Source organism: Clytia hemisphaerica, unplaced genomic scaffold, assembly GCF_902728285.1.
Source record: "Clytia hemisphaerica strain Z4C2 unplaced genomic scaffold, Clytia hemisphaerica genome assembly, whole genome shotgun sequence".
In the NCBI taxonomy this organism is placed as follows: Eukaryota; Metazoa; Cnidaria; class Hydrozoa; order Leptothecata; family Clytiidae; genus Clytia; species Clytia hemisphaerica.
Window position 1 is genome coordinate 808127 of NW_027104378.1, and position 17860 is coordinate 825986.

Consider the following 17860-nt stretch of genomic DNA (forward strand, 5'->3'; position numbering starts at 1 on the left):
TAGAATCCTAATGAAGACTTCGACGTTAGCTGAATTGAAAACAAAAATTCTAAAACTTATTTCCATATGAAAAACTTTTGTATTTATCCAAAAGAAAAAACTTTGGTAATCAATCAAAACGGAGCTCCCCTAAATATTTCTAGAGCTATCAGCATCACTAAAAAAGTAGGGCAAATAGAGAAATTGCAAATGGTGGATGGAGCTTGAAAGACTACCTGAATGAACAACTGCCCCTAAAGATAATAAAAATATTTTGCATTCCATTGCATGTACATGCAAGGGAAGTAAAACTTAAAATTATATAAAAATCTTTTTACAAAAATTTGAGAGCAAATAAATAATAATAGGAGCTATATGTACAAAAAAATCCTAAAAAATGTATATTGACAAGGACTACATTATGCATTTTATTTTAAAAATTGATTTTAATAAAAACTTTAATAGAATAGAAAGTATCAGTGTTACGGGGAGGTCTCAAGGACACTTTTCGTTTTGACTAATCGTACAGATTTTGATGCTATACACTTATCACAGACCCATTCAGCATGGTCCTCCTTAGTCAACAGCAAGTAAGCAACATCAGTCATACCAGCACATTTAGTATGGTACCAGAATTCACAGCCTGCTTCACATAAGATAGCTTCATCAGAGTCAACAACCTCTTTGTTACAAACACCACATGGATAAATGACTGAGGAAAGATCAATATCTTCATTTTCTCCTGATTGACTTGGCTATGAATAGAATTGAAAGAATTGAATTTTTGACTTATGAACGAAACAAGTAGAATGGGAAATCAGCCAATAACCCCAGCACTGTGAGGAAACAAGAATTTTTACTGCGATAGAGGATTCTGGCATTATGTTTGATCAAATGTTTAAGAGAGGATTACTCTTAAGTGCTTTTAATATAAAGTAAAGCTGTAAACATAATATGATGAATTGTGTGAAAATGTCTCTTTATCATATACAGTAGTGCTAGGTTATGATATTGGGTTATGATATTGGCCAATGCTTTCATTGTTCTCATTGAAATTCAAAAACTTTATGGTTATGGAGTGGCCTCCACCCTTAGTCATTACTGCTTGGGTTTTCTTTACTGGTTACATAATTTGACTAAAAAATTTAAATTCATTCGGTTCCTAAAACAAATGACAAGTAGTTTCGGCATAAAAAAAAGAATCTTAAGGAAAACGAAACAAAACCTTTTTCAGTGATTTGCGTTTTTCTTTCATCCCTTTCAGCTTTCTATGTTCGGAGTGTTTTCCATCGCCCTTTTCTTTCTTTTTATTGTCCTTCTTCTTCTCTAGATCTGATTTATCTTTATCCTTTTTGCCAGACTTCTGTTGAGTTTTACTCTTTTTCACTATTGCTTTATCCTTATCTTTTGGGATATCTTTGACAGGTGATTGTTCAGCTGTTGCTGATGTTGCAGGCTGTGTCTTCTTACGCATTTTGACAACTTCAGAAGGTGACAATAAGTCAGTTGCGCTCTCATAATTCAATTCGGGGTCTTCTTTTGATTCGGTTGAAGCTTTAAGTTGAATCAAAACATGAGAAAATGAAAAAAATAATAACAATGAAATGAAATTGAAATAAAAACAGACGGAAGATAAATTGTTAAAGCAGAATTATAAAATAAGCAAAACAATCCAGAATACTTCACTGATTGGATGATTCATGTCCTGCAGTGAGCATACTTTGGTTTCGTTACTTACATCGTTTCTTCCCTTTCTTCTTTGGAGGCATCATGGAACTAAAATGTGATAAATTTAAAGAAGGATTTAAAACATTTAAAACTCATTTTACATCAAAAAATTGTTTTCTATTCTTATTTGCACTTTTGACATTTTTGTCATCACAAGCAATAATTTCAAATGCAAATAAAATGTAAAGTAATGTAAAGTACACAACTCTTTTGTACTCAAAATGAAAAGAGGAAATCCTTGATACCGGTAAAATGATCGACATCTTGCCGGTAACACTCTTGTTCAGTCGGACAATTCATCAATTAAAGCCAGCAATAAGCCGATTGACAGTTTACTAGCAACATTTGTGTAAATGCTATCTTTAACAATCTTTTATATAATGTTTTTTGAAAATACAAATATATTTAAAAAAAATTCAAAAATGGCAGCAAACGAAGTTTACTTAACTTTCATGGTAAAGAGTCCTCTTGAATAATGCCAGGACGGCCAGTCATGTATAAAATATAGATAGAGCTATTCTGTATTTCCCGGACAATGGCAGTTGAAGCAAGATAATCTGCCAACTTTGCTGAAAGTAGACCACAGTTTGGTAGCAGCAATTTGTTCAATCAAATTGCTAGCACCAAACTGTGGTCTACAGTGGTCTAATTTAGCAAAGATGGCAGATTTCATTTCAGGAACTTTTGATAAACAAAGGAAAATACAAAAGTTGTATTTTTTACTGCTCTTTTCACATAATGTTTTTGCAAACTTCAAAAAACTGATTTTGTCCCGCTTTAGCAAGACATTAGCTTAAGTGCTTGCATGCAGCATTGGGTAAAAAGTCCAAATATATGTGTTTCCTGTAACTTTTATGTGAAAGAGTTAGGGCTATACTGTTGGGTTCGACAATAAATCACAATTATTCAATTGCTTTTGATTGTTTTCAATTGATGTGAGGTTCGATTCTATTGATTGACACCATCTGGATATATAAAAACCAACCATCTGTAAAATTTGAGAGTTGTCGTTTGTTTTGGTTTTCAATACAGCCGAAACGATCAAAAGAAATATGGCAAAGTAAGATTTGGTATGGATGAATGAACTTCAGTAAAATTGATATTTCTGGTGAAAGTTTCTTTTCCACAAGTCCACAACCTACACCCCTGTACTTACCTACTTTCTGGTAATTCAAACTTCCTGGAAAAAGTGCGTGCTCCACCGTTGTGTATAAACTTGTTTGGGAGGTAAATAAACGTGTTTTTGCCTGCAAAGGGGTTAAGGGAAGTGTTGTTTTTTTGTGGCAAAAAATTTTCCGTGTGGTGTCATGTATAGAAAGAACATACTAAAATTTGAGGGGATTTTGATCGATGGAATTTAAGAAAAGCTAAAAAAACAACTTCCTCTAAGGTAACGCAGGCAAAAACAGGTTTGTTTACCTCCAGAGACCAAACGGTGGAGAACATCAAAATAATGTGTGCGCATCTGTTTTGCGAATTGCGGGGAAAGGTGTGTTGCAAATTGAATTGGTATGTCTGGGTGTGATGGTTGGAACATGACCCCAGACGGTCATAATCAATAAAATTGATAGCTAATTGATATTAATAGATGAATTAGATATCGATTAAAATCCATAATCAAGTCCTGTGAAGCCTTAATTCAAAAGGGGCCTAACTCCATTTTGGTCATTTTGAGAAAATTGCGATTAAAGTTTTTCCTTTATTCTAAAACCATTTTTGATTGTAAAGCTTTGAAGTAAATGTTTTCTGAAAGCCATAGCTTGAACTTTTTTTTCAATAAAAAGGCATTCTTTTGGAAAGTAGATATTTTTGTACGTACTAGGTGCAACTTATAAATCTTCCAGAGTGGACTTAAAACATGTGAGGGTTAATTTCTGTCTTTAAAAGTTCAAAACCTGCACATATGACACACCAAAATAAGGCCACTGACACCTACAATCCTACAAGAAATATTTAAGACAAAGGGGAGTTGGAAAGTAGAGTTTTAACTCTTGAGTTTTAACATGAGACTTAAGACTTTGGAGCTTAGGATCTCAGGATTTAAAAGCTCAAATTTGCTCGAATGAGGCTTGGAATATATAGCCTAGAAGCCACCAAACCCCTCTAAAATAAAAATACTCAATGGAAGAAAGTGGAAGTGCTAAAATAGCAATTCTCGCCCGAACTTTAAATTCTGAAAAACGTTAAAATACACTAAAATCTCAATATATTTTGAGGGAGATTGTAGACTCAAGATAAAGAGGAAAGACAATCTCAGTAAGATAAAGAAAAACTCAATAAAACTTTTTAGGATGCATGGAGTTAGGCCCATTTGCAATTTAATTGGACTTAGTCCTCTTTAAAACTTAACAAACTTATTTTGGTGGACTTTGGCCCTTCTATTGTAAAGAGATTAGGCCCTTAATTGTAAAAAGATGATGGACATCTTTTGAATTAAACATCACTTTTATCAGAGCTTCAGTATGAAGTTATGCACCGTTTAGCTATTGCTTTATCTACTCGCTACTTTTACTACTTTATTCACTCGTTTATCTATTGATTTATCTACTCGCTACTTGGCTACTTTCTTCATTCGTTTATTTGTTGCTTTATCAACTCGCCACTCTGCTTCTTTATTCACTCGTTTATCTATTGCTTTATCAACTCGCTACTTCGCTAGTTTCTTCATTCGTTTATTTGTTGCTTTATCAACTCGCTACTTTGCTATTTTATTCACTCGTTTATATGTTGCTTTATAAACTCGCTACTTCGCTATTTTATTAATTCATTAATATGTTGCTTTATCAACTCGCTACTTCGCTATTTTATTAATTTGTTAATCTATTGCTTTATATACTTGCTACTTCGCTACTTTATTCACTCGTTTATCTATTGCTTTATCAACTTGCCACTTCTCTACTTTATTAATTCGTTTATCTATTGCTTTATCAACTCGCTACTTCGCTAGTTTATTCATTCGTTTATCTATTGCTTTATCTACTCGGTATTTCAAAACTTCATTATACTTTGCTTTGTCTATAATCTCTTACTTCAAGTCTCACTTCCCTCTTCTAGAGAAATAAATTGAAGATACTTTCGCATTTTCTTCCAAACAACATCGCAAAAAAGCTTCGCAAACAGTGAAAAAAAATTGCCTGCAACGCTCCTATTTTTACCTCGCTTCGCGCGATAAATAGCGAAGCTCCTTAAATTTATAATTCGAACCCTGTTAATCGATTGATGTTTTGTATCGATTTTAATTGATGGTTAATCAATAGAATCGATACTATAAGGTAATCTATATTGATAGATACCGTGAGATGGGGGTAACTTGCATCATCGTCATCATCATCCTTCGACCGTTAGGTCGGAAATACCGAGTATCTCTCTCTCCACAGCTCACGGTCTGACATAACTGTTTTCAGTTCTTCTAACTCGAGCCCTGTTTCCCGCCTCAAATTGTCGAGGAAAGTGCGCTTCCTTGAGCGTCTAGGACCAGCAGGGCACCACAATAAGATATCTGAAACGACCTCAGATTTCGCTCTGAAACAATGGCCGGAGAAAGTTAGCCTCCTGGAAAAAAGAACAGAAGAGATTCTAGGGAGACCTTGGTAGATTTGGGCGAGGTTGGAATGATCTCTCCAATCAAGATTTTGAACCCTTTTTAGGAGATTGGTATAACACCCATCAAGACTTTTCTCCATAGATTTTGTCATGGTCCAGGTTTCAGAACCATAAAGAAGAATGGGCTCCACAAGACACTTGAAAATTTTAAGCTTGAGGTTATTGTCAAGATCACATTGCCAGATTTTGTTGAGCTTATTACAAGCTTTCCACGCAAGTGCTTTCCTGGTTTTAAAGTCGCTATCAGAACTGTTGATAAGAGAGCCTAAGTAGTTGAAATCGATTACTTTTTTAATGTCAACACCTTTCAAAGAAAATAAAGGGAGAAAGTTTTCAGAGGAGCAAAGATATTCTGTTTTTTTCTCGTTACAGTAAAGACCGACCTTGCATCAGTGGAGGCTAACAAGCATACAGGCTAGCTCTAACAGGGTGTCTACGGATTTATTTTCAGGATTTTCAAGGTTTTTTTGGTCATTTTAAAGTGGTTTTTCAAGGTTTTTTTGGCAAAAACTTTGGCACTTTTCAAGGTTTTTTGATACTCAGTTGACATGGCTCTTTACAGGAATTTTGGTTTTTTTTCAGAGTGGTAGGTGAAAGAAAAATAGAAGACAGCAAATAAAATGGCCCGGGGAATAACTTCCACAGTTAAATTCCTATCTCCCTCTCGAGAACAATACCACAAAAAGAAATACTCCAGCTCCCTAGTCTTCCAACTTATTGGGGGGGAATTTTGTTCGATTTTTTGAGATCCCTCGATTGTTTTGTTAGAAGCACTTGTTATACATTTTTGGAAAGCTAAGGGGTAGGGGAATCGAAATTACGATGGTTTCAAACTTTTTTTGGACACTTTGGTGTGATTTTCGGACAAATATGACGGTCTCAGGCAAAAATCATAGGGTGAGAACACGGAGACCTGTTGTATATTTTTGGAAAGCTCTTAAAAAAATAAGATTAGAGATATATTGTAAGTATAGGTGATTTCTGTACCTAACTCGAGATATTAACCCTTGAGAACCGTGTTTTTCAGCCAGAAACAGCTGTTTTGTCCAGGTTTTGCGCTTTTTGAAGCTCAATATCTCGAGTTAGGTACTGAAATCACCTATACTTGCAATATATCTCTAATCCTAATTTTTTGAGAGCTTTTCAAAAAATATACAACAGGTCTCCGTTTTCTCAAGCTAAAATTTTCATTAATTTTTAACCCTATGAGCTTTGCCTGAGACCGTCATATTTGTCCGAAAATCACACCAAAGTGTCCGAAAAAAAATTGGAAACATTGTAATTTCGATTCCCCTACTCCTTAGCTTTCCAAAAATGTACCGGGTGTCTCTGAAAAAACTTCCCCTTGTTTGATTCAAAATTACGAAAAAGTGAAAAAATATATTAGCTTGATTTTTTCTAAATTGTTTAGAGGAGGGTTTAACTTAAATTTTGGTATATCAAACTTTAAAATTGGTTCATTAGATCAAAAGTTATCACAAAAAGAGTAAAAAAATTGTTTTCAAAAAGAGCGCAAAAAGACGAAAAAACAGGGTATCAAATTAGACAAGAAAACACTGTCTTTGGTCTGTTAGACCAAAATATCATAACAATACTTCAGTTTGTGAAAAAAGCATGAAACTTGGCACAGACATGCACAATTGTATTCTGAACAAAAAAATTGACAGAGACACGTCTGAAAACCACGTGACTGCTGACGTCAGCACTTTTTTGCTGACGTCATGAAAATCATCTGAAGGTATCCAAACCATCAAGTATTATATACCATTGGAAAGGAAATTCAATTTTGAACAACTTTTTTGCTTGCAGTCTTTGCTGAAAACGAAGTCGATAAAAGTTAGAAGCCTCTGAAGTTGACTTGTGACGTCATCAAAAATTTTTAAAAAATTTATAGTTACAAACCACCAAGTATTATATACCGTTGGAAAGGAAATTTCATCTTGAACAACTTTTTTGCTTACAGTTTTTCATGAAAATAAAGCCAATAAAAGTTATTGAGTGTGTTTTGTAACATGGTTGAAATCGCAAAAATTTAGGGTACAAAACTGATAGACGTCTAAAGACGAAAGAGGATGCTTTTAAATGCATCTTTACTTGCTTTGTTGCTAAAATGTTAGAAAAACATTGCATTCCTGTAGAACAGAACAGATTAAAAGACATTGCATTGCCTCAAAAAGTTTTTATTGTTGTTTGGAAGGAACCAATTCGCACACGTGAAGTATTATAATATTACAATGTAATCTTTCTAGCAGCTACGTATAAATTCTTTAGCGTTAACTTTTATTTCTGCTATTTATTTAGCTTTTTGAAATAGTAGAAAATAATACAGAAGGTATAAGATCTCAAAATGAGCCAATTTGAGTTAGTAGAGCCAAAAGTCGATTTGGATGTTCCTGAAATAGCGCAGCGCGCTGAATCTAAAAATAGATTTTTGATATAATCATCACTCTAGATGTGTTTGTACAAGTTCCAATCCCATCAACCTTTGCGTTGATCTCTTTTGCACGTTAATTGCATCATTTGACAAAAGATATATAACAACTTCCACGTGTATTTAATTGAGCCGCATTGAATTGTGGGATTGCAACTCGTACAAATGTCAAAAATAAGTGAAAAGTAATAATTATGACGAATGCGTTGCGGAGCGCTATTGATTGGAAGCTTTGTGTGATTTGTCAAAAAGTTCAAAAGGAAGAAGTGGTTAACCCAGTAAAAAATAGGTATGTTTTTTTGCTGTTTAGGCACCAGTAAACTCTATTTACTTTGTTAGTAAATTTTCAACACATTTTGATGTTTAGCAATAACGAGTGCTAGTTTTGATCCACATTGATTTGTTTTTATAAGAGGGTTAAGCACTGCAAGCCAAATAACGTTAGGAGTAACTTCTTAATGCTAAACATAAAAAGGATTAAGGGTGGGCGGACAGTAAGTTTGAATGTTTTTGAATTGCGTTCCTATAGCTATTTATACATTCTTCTGCTTTGATAGGGTTCGACAAATAGAAAAATTTACTTTACTTTATCGCTTAATTTGAAAGAGTTCGAAGAGAACGATAGTTTGCCTCGTAATATCAAAAGAATTGATCTCAAAAGAAGCAGTCATACATAAGTCATGCAATAGTCTCTACAATAAACAGAAGGAACGTAAAAAGAAAAAGTTCTGAAGTGAAAAAAGGGGGGGGGTGTAGGGGTTCGAAATACCGTTTTCCCGTCAAGATTTTTGCTGAATCCCGGAATCCCGAAAATTGAAAAGAATAATAACACCGTCACACCGGTTTGTACAGGTTCAGATACCGGCATAATGACAAAAAATAAGGCCAAAAACCGTCACCGTCTGATTTTAAAATACCTTTTTCCCGTCTTTTTTTTTGTCAAATCCCGTAATACCGTACTAAAAAAGGGCCAATCCCGTCACACCGTAAAAGTACAACCCCCCCCCAACAAAGAGCTGGACGACTAAACACGATGATGGTGAAATTCAGCTCAGGAGACATGATGCCAGCTGATGCAAAATACCATTTAAAGTGCTTAAATGGCCTTAACAATCAAAACAAAAAAATGAAAATTGAAGAGCAGAATATTATCGAGGGTAAATTGTATCAGATTCTGGGATGCCTTAGCGTTTGTTAAACGATCATTTGTGAATTAATTTGTGTATGTAAAAGCAGCGTCTCGTTGTTCGTTAAACCACGCTTTGCTTTGTATATCTCAATATAATTATACAAACGTTTCGGTAGCCCAACAATTTAACTTGAGAACTGTTTTTATCTAAGTTATCTTGAATCTAAAATAGGCGACTTTGATATTGATATATAACTTTTACCATTATAATTCAACTTAAGACTGATAAATCAATATTATTCATCTGATAAGTGTTCTGACATCGACAACATGGACAATGATCCAAAATCAACATATTTCTATGGAACAACAATATCCAGCACATCCACATGACCAGCGCTCGAATACACGAATAGACAAATCAATCAACTCGACAGCCATGGTTCGTCATTGCATCTAAATTTTCCAAAGTATCACTTACTCTCTAATCCCTGGTCAAAAGGTTATTATCACGATGGATCGACCAGTTTACGCATTGTGGAAGCATGTGCAGTGAATGTACAACGACAGATACAATGATGTCATCTGGATGATGGGTCCTCTGCACATCGAAATGATCTACATGGGTACAACTGGATTGAGAGCTCAGGGTGGGTAGAAGCACTGAAAAAGGCAAACGTGTCCACACCAGGTCGTATCAAAAGTTTCCTATACGGACCTAAAGTGAAAAGAACGCGGTACGCACATCAAATATCACCTGCTGCCTGCTTGGGTGGCACTTAAAAGAAAGACATTTGATCAACAAACTACAACTTCTGATTTTGAAAATTGGAAAGCATCTTGCTTGTCAGAAAATGCTAACATTCGTTTTTGGTTTGGCCTAATCGATATGCAAGTTCTGTTATTCGATTAGCCTACGCGATGCGGACACTTCATTCCTAAACATTCTGAAACGTATATGTCAATGGATGTTTTCAATGGATCATGCGCATTATTCCCGTTGGCTTCCAGTCTTCATCAATGATTTGGAAAAACTTTACAACTCGACACGAAGCAAATTCGAAAAGAGATATTTCACCATCAAACGTAGTAACCGACCGTTTTCAAACATCGGAATAGATCAGGCCCATGAACAAAACAACATTCTTGGAGGCACAGTTGGTTTGCTTGACAACCCCAAAGCCCTACTTAGATGGTCAGTCAGCAACCCCATCATCGCTGAGATGCGCGGAAGTGATTGTATCGCGTCGGATGAAGATGAAACTGATTTGAAACATCATGAAGATACTCCAGCATTCTACCGTCAGAGGCTACAAACCAAGTAAAGAAGGCCGAGAAGACTGGTAAAAATCAATTTCAGACCTTCATCAAAGATCGACTCCAAAGTGAGAAGGGAAGAAGTCCCTTTATGACGTGATTCCAAAGAACTCAGCCCCTCATTTTCAAGCAGTCTAATCTGTCTATGTGACTAAATCCAAAGAAAGAATTCAAAGCTTAACTGCAGACAGAAGACTTTTTTCTCGCCTCTTTATCGCTTGCCAGTCACGAAAAGGAGATCTTCAAAACTTCTTTTTGCACGAGAATCATGGGGACCCTATTGCCATCTCAGAATATGGCAGACTGAGGAAAATGCACTGCAAAGTCCGATTTTGAAACTTATCTCAAGAAATATGTTGGCACGTAGGCACCTCAATTCTACATGAAAGTTATCGATGGGCCTGCATTTGTGAATATGAACGCTCCAGCTAAGACATCAACCACCTCCAATTGCTACTCCAACCAGCTGAAGATATTTTATGATCGTGAAATAATTTTTAACGTAAGCCATTTTGTTACCTAGCCTGGAATTATTTTCTATCTCTTTATTTTCCATTGCGTCAGGGGATCTTTAATACCGTGGTTAAGAGTATAGAGTGTTAGTGATTAGCCTATTAGTATAAGTTTCCGTCCCTTGTTTCAGTTTTGAAGGAAAAATAATGGCGAAAAGTTAAGGTTTCTTAGCGTAAATATTTTAATTGGTAGAAAGATACTGACTATTTTTGAAATGTCACAAGCAGCGTTCACTTTGACGTCTAGTTTTTATTGAATAGTTTTCATAATAAAATGTCAGCAAAAATGTATTCAGCATGAATTATCCTTTCCAACTTTACATACTGTAAATATATACTGAAAATTTTTGAAGACGTCACAAGTCTTCTTTAAATATTATTGACATCATTTTTATGAAAAATCGTAAGCAAAAAAGTTGTTCAGGATGAAATTTCCTTTCCAACGGTATATAATACTTGGTGGTTTGTAACTATAAATTTTTTGAAAATTTTTGATGACGTCACAAGTCAGCTTCAGAGGCTTCTAACTTTTATTGACTTCGTTTTCAGTAAAAACTGCAAGCAAAAAAGTTGTTCAGAATTGAATTTCCTTTCCAATGGTATATAATACTTGATGGTTTGGATACCTTCAAAATATTTTCATGACGTCAGCAAAAAAGTGCTGACGTCAGCAGACACGTGGTTTTCAGACGTGTCTCTGTCAATTTTTTTGCTCAGAATACAATTGTGCATGACTGTGCCAAGTTTCATGCTTTTTTCACAAACTGAAGTATTATTGTAATAAGCCACTGGACTAGGGGGAAGTTTTTTCAGAGACACCCGGTATAACAAGTGCTTTGACCAAAACAATCGAGCGATTTTACAAAACACCCTCTACTAACTGTAGAAATAAAGAATTAGAAGCAAAACCAATTGTTTACAGTGACCGAGGAGGCGCAACCATGGTTTGCGCCGACGAGAGAAAATTTTGATTTTGACTCTTTCAAATGACTAAAAAACGCCTTGTTTTTGATTTTTTTTAAGCAAAAGTCAATTGCCAAAAGAGTTGTTTTAAGGAATCCTCAAAATTTTATAGATGAACGGCCATTATTCCAAGACGTCCTGAAGCGATTTGAAAATTGGGGAACAGTTGATTCTTAGGGCTTGAATGCAAACGGAAAATTAGTGACAAAAACTCAGCTAATGATAAAAAAATATGTGACAGAATCGCAACAGAAACAGGGAAATATGGAATTCTCTACATGTTATAAAGGTTTAGCGCCGCAGGCGGTTTTTTACTTATTCTTACTTTTTGAATGACTGGATAGTGAATTTCAAGGTTTTTAACGATTTTTCAAGGTTTTCAAGGTTTTTCCCAGAAAATTGATAGTTTTCAAGGTTTTCAAGGTTTTCAAGGTACCGTAGACACCCTGTCTAAAGCTCGAAAACAGCAACTAATAACATAAAAACCAGAATATGATTCTTCAATGGGAATCAAAACTATAAAGTGTACTTACAAACATCAATATGTCAGATCTAACAAAATTAATAACAGCACTGTCATCATCATTGACATTAAAACAAAGGATTTTCTGTTTGCAGCCGCCTGAAAAAACTATCAGTGTAGCCTTATGCAATTAGCGTTGCGTTGCAAGCGCGACCAAGAGTCTTGTAAACAATCCAACAACTTCCATCGAAATGATCTGTCACAGCTGAGTCTACCATTTTTAACACAATCCGAGGATTGAGCCGAAAACGCTTGCAGAACGCCCGCCAACTTAACGATAGTGCCACGGACACGGATCGTCAGTGGATATTATCATTATCCCTGTATTTTCATTCCTAGAACTTTTGCAAATAAAAGGAAAAAAGTGCTTGTGTGCAGCATAGGGTACAAAGTCCAAATGCGTTTCCCGTAATTTTTGTATGAAGAGTTAGGTCTATACTGCCTATTCCCGCGGGTTTCCTCAAGTAACTCATATCACACATTCTGATTGGTCGGAGAAAACGAAAGTGTTTTTCGCGCGTGAATCGCATGTTTTAATTGGCCGAAGTTTCAGATTATTCTGACTTGCTGCTACTGGAAACATATTTGATAAAATCAAAGGCTGGAAAGTACTCAATAATCGAAGGTATTCAATATGATTGAAGGTAATGGAAAAGTAATCGAAATGATTGAACAAATCCAAAATGTTCGAAGAAAATGCCATAATCTGGAGTCAAGTGAGTATTGGATCACCGATAAAAAATTGATAGGCGGTCACTGACCACCTTCGATCATTATTGATTACTTATGTTTATTACTAATGTTCGATTAGTACCGTCTGGTTAATATCTACCGTAAAGTTGGGTAACTTGCATCAGTGGAGGCAAACATGCATAGCCCTCAAATGAATGACCTGTCTGGTCATTAAAATACAATAAGCTTAAAAATCAAAACAAAAATGGTAGAGTAGAGTTGCGAGCGAAGCTGCGTAGTTCATTTGTTTTGAAATTTTGCTGATTTGAGTGGTCAGTCATTTGATGGCTATGCATGTTTGCCTCCACTGATGCAACGGGTAACTTCATGGTATCGATTTTAATCGATGATCAAATTTTAAGACCGTCTGGATGACCTCTATGTTCTACAAAATCCAGGCCTCCCAGCCTCAATTATGTATAAAAATGGGATTTTCCAATTCTTTCAATCAAAATACAGGAATTTCTCAGCACTTTCATGTATAAAATAGCACTAAAAAAATGGTAAATTGATATACTATAATCAGTGTAGCTGGAACCTCGATATTAGAAAAAGCTATACCTGTTATCTTTTTTCTTTAAAGAATCAACAAGCCATCAACATTGATAAATTCCACACATTTCCTCAGAAACTTTTAAAATCATCTGCCATTATGACTTTCTTGAAGCCGTTCCGAAATGAACCAATCGGGTTATGTATCGGAATTCCTATGGGAGTTCTTTTTCGAAATTTGTAGAATAGCTAAGTCGGCAAAAAAACTTTTCCCGGGGGTTTGAGGAAAAACGGAACTGCTATCATTTGTTTTTTATTTAACGAGATATTTAAATTTGGGTTCAAAAATACTTAAATAAATAAGTTAATAATATCTCTTAGAAAATAAACACTTACAAAACGACATCGTTTATCATATGGAATACCTCCGTATTTGGATCATTCTATTGTGGGCGCAAAAAAGGGCGGAAACTAAGTAGCACCCTCAGTGCAAGATTGCCGCCTCATCTTTATTCGCTCGCGCAAGAATGCGAGCTAATCATTTTTTTCTTGCGCGTTTGAGGGGAAAAGGAAAGTGATCGATATTATTTGAAGGAAAAACGTCAGAAACAAACCCAAAGACCAAAAGATGTATTTTGTTGTTGAGAATCGCTCCTGTGAAGATGAAAAATGATTGCTTTGTGTTTTTTTCGGAATGCTGAAAAACTCTAATTTCGATCTTCCTTTAAGGTAAAGAGGTTGCGAGATTTGGGTTAGCGAGGCAAAAATCGCTAAAAATTTGGTAAAATTGTAATCCTCAAAAATCGAAGTTCCAGCTTCACTGATAATAATAAAACTAGTGAAAGATATTAACAAGAACTTGGTTAGCGAATCCAGAAGTCATGTAACTTTCGTTGACGTCAAACCAAATGTTTCATTTTTCCGTGAACTTTGAACCCTTGTAACTTTTCTTCTATGTATGCTAAAGCGTTCCGGTTTTTACTAAATGAAAGCCCGTGATCTTAGCTTTTCAGCGGTATATAACACTGTGGACACGGGCGCTAGACGGCAAATTGGTAAAATGCTGAACGTTTTGCAACATTTTAAAAATTGTTTGCCAACGGGAGAAAAGAAATTAGCAGTGCGTCTCAAACCGCGATATTTCGAGAGCACGGAAGCGCGTCAAAACACCAGCTTTTTTAGAGTTTTGTCTCGTTTACCCAAACGCTGCAATCCTGCGTAGGCTTTGGGCTCAAGACTAGAACCCCCAATACGAGACATTGGCATGACCGAAAAAAAATCATCATCATCAATTTTTTTAATTGTCAGAGTCGTTTACTCACTGGAAATACGCAACTTTCTGAAGTTTCCATTTTTTTCGGTTGTGCTTCATTTTAAAAATAACGAAGATGAAAAGTTACCATCAATCCCCCGAGTAAAAGAAAGTACTCCGACTAGTCTACGAAAAGTGCGCTCGCGTGGCAAATAGAATATCTCGCAAATTAATATATGCATAAAACTGACGAAATCCTTTCTTTTTTATGCTTAGGTGACGTCACCATCGATCCTGACTCGACAATGGAGAACCAAATTTGGCAATGTATAATTATTACGAGCGGCCGAGAAAGTTTGTGTGACGCAAGAATTGCGCGATAAACGAAACCCTAGAAGAACGCCCACTGAAAATTGAAACCAGGAATTTATTGAATATTTCACTAATGAAGTATCAAACTTTTTGTTTTTTGTAATTATTATAAATTCATAATTTTTAAATACTATTTTTTGAATGTCAAAGGACAATTAAAGTGAATTTAAGCTGATTGGGTGGATATTGGGCGGACGGGCGTTTTGCACGTGCCGAGATTGGAAATTAAATGACAGTAAAAGACGGGGGCGTCTTAGTATGTAATATTAATTCATTATTCTTTTATTTTTATTTTTCGCGAATGAAAAAGGAATTTTTGATTTTTGAATTAAGGAAATATAGTATAATATATTGTATTTGATTGTCAATGCCAAAAGATACTTACGAATAATCTGCTGTGTTGCTTCGCTATTTACCCCCGGATTGTTTTAGTAGGCACTTCGGTCACGTAAATAAAAACACGTGTATATGTTGAAGCAGACTGTGGACTGACCGCAATTGCAATTTACATAAATTATTGTGGAAGGGAACGCTTGAGACGAATGTTTGGGAAATCAAAAAGACAACTTTTGTGAGAATGTTGAGTTTTGTTTATATGGCTGTTTGTCACGCACTGATTAGCAACTATCGAAGAACAAATGTGTCTGGAAACAGAGGAAAATGTATTTGGAGGCTGAAACTTTGTATGTTTATCAGAAAAAGGGTGAGGAATTAAAAAATCACAATCGCTAATTCTAGTTCTTTCATTTTCATGCAGTTTTTTTAACTTTTTTGCTTCTTTAGCATGGGAATGTCCCAAAAAAAAGTTTTTATTTCTGCCGAAATGGATTTTCTTTTCATTTGGGGTTTCTCCTTTCAGAAAAACTTATTCTTTACTCATAAGTTTTTGTTCCTCCATTTCCAGAGGCCCCTTGAAAATGGGTCCTACCACCTTTTTGACTCATTTCAACCTTTTCCAAGCTAATTTTTTCTTCAAAAACAAAAATAAAACAATGCAATGTCTTCTTTTTTCAAAAAAAGATGTATCTTTCGTTATTTTGATAAATATACCAAATATTTTACAAATATTTTTATATAATAATATTTTAACACCATCAAAGAATTCTCCCTCCAAATTTGAGGTCTCTAGCTACACTAGAAAAAGAGATATGCAAAATTTAAGAAGCATGACTGGAAAATTTCTTTATTTCTTTTTTGACACATTTTTCGAATTTTTCCAAGCTATTTTCCTAACCTTTTTTTTGACATTTTTAGTCAAATTTTTGGCACTAAAATTTGAATATCTTTACAACCACTAATCTTCTGGAGGCCTATGACCCCTCATTTTCTTTCTTTTTCAAAGCTCTACAAGATAGGATAGATTTTGAAAAAAAAATTAAAACTTGAAAAATCTTCTGGAGTTGCTAACTTGGTTGGAGTTCATGATTTCATTGAGGAAGATCTTTTTTATAAGAACAATTTTTTACGATCAAGAAGGAGGCTCCAAAAAAACAAAAATAAGAGCAACTAAAAAGCTATGCCTGAAATGACTGAATCTTAAGCAGTGAGAACGGGGTAAAAAAGCCAAAAATATTAAAAAGTATCAAAGTACCATCATGTAAATGAGGTAATCTAAAAAACAAGCAATTGCTATAGAAAGACTGTTTAAAATCTAATGGTAAATAATGGGGGGGTGAACTGTTAGTTTAACTGTTTAAACCTTAAACAGATTCCAATGTAACAATGCAAAGATTTGTGACAGGCAGTTAGAAACACTAGCGTCCCGCCAAAATGCGTATCAAAGATTAATGCTGCGAAAGCGCTATTTCGTTTACTTGACTCTCAAGCAAAAAAATGCGCCGCAAAACTTCTAAAGGGATTCATCAAAAAATAACCCGGCGCTTTTTAATGAAATTAACATTTTCAAAAACTTTGAGAAATTGCCTAAAATTTGAGCCATAGATGAAAAAATTTGAGCCAAGCCAAACTTGAAAACTAATTTGAAGATCAACTTTACATGTGCGGAAATATTTTTACTTTAACGTATAAACAAGGCCTTAAAAATCGAAGCGCTGTCTCGGGAATTGAATGACAAAATTTGGTTGGTTGATATTTGGCTGCTGCACGTTTTATTTTGTTTCAAACTTTCAAGTTTTAATAAATTGTCTTGCGAACTTGATTCAGTTAACTCTCATCCTTGTTGTGCAAATGCATCCTGTAGATGACTGATGTTGTTTTTTCTGAAAGCTAGATTTCCTAGTGTGACTAACTGACAGGCTTCGTTGATTTAAACTAAAACTTTTGGCTAAAGCTGGTCTGAAAATACAGTAAAATACAGGAATATTTGATGAAATACAGGAAAAACCAGGAAAAAAATAGGAAAATATCAGAATACCGGAAATACAAAATACAGGACGGCTGGGGAGGCCTGAAAATCGATGATCTTGCCTAGGCAGAGCACCAGTGTTGAAATTCTGAATAGCTACCATCCTTAAGTGTACTCTACTGCCTAAAAGTTTGTCCTTTATAGTAGATTGCATTTGCAGTTTCCCATTCAAGTTTTAAATCAATCCATTTTCCCATCCTGGCCCAGTAGCAAACAAAGGATTAACTTAAAATAAGGCGATAATATAGTGATGAATGAAGAATTTGCTAAATTTACTCACCCGTCAATTTTCTACTTGAGCGACGACTTTAACGTAACGATTAAAATACAGTAATAAAACAAGAAAAAATGGATAACAGATGAAACAAGGCTTCGGTACTTTTCTGTTCGTAGTAAATGCACCATTTTGGAAATCCGAAATCGTGAAATCGGGTTGAATTTGGGAAATGGAACGTTAATGAC

General features: G+C 35.1%; 1 protein-coding gene across 1 annotated transcript; it reads right to left on the bottom strand.

Moving 5' to 3' along the window:
• Positions 1 to 234: 234 nt before the first annotated feature.
• LOC136819050 (pygopus homolog 1-like) lies at positions 235 to 17768 on the bottom strand. The gene is made up of 4 exons (XM_067075216.1): positions 17679 to 17768; positions 1718 to 1755; positions 1205 to 1533; positions 235 to 734 (listed from the first exon to the last, which is right to left on the bottom strand). Exons 2-4 carry the CDS (start codon positions 1749 to 1751, stop codon positions 462 to 464), a joined length of 636 nt encoding a protein of 211 aa, XP_066931317.1. The 5' UTR covers positions 1752 to 1755; positions 17679 to 17768; the 3' UTR covers positions 235 to 461.
• Positions 17769 to 17860: the final 92 nt, after the last annotated feature.

Bases quoted from the DNA above. Each gene is read 5' to 3' on its own strand.
- LOC136819050 (XM_067075216.1), bottom strand. From the start codon at position 1,751: ATGATGCCTCCAAAGAAGAAAGGGAAGAAACGAT. The intron at 1,534-1,717 runs GTAAGTAACGAA...TTCAACTTAAAG, and splicing joins GAAGAAAGGGAAGAAACGAT to CTTCAACCGAATCAAAAGAA. The intron at 735-1,204 runs GTTTTGTTTCGT...TTCTATTCATAG, and splicing joins AACGCAAATCACTGAAAAAG to CCAAGTCAATCAGGAGAAAA.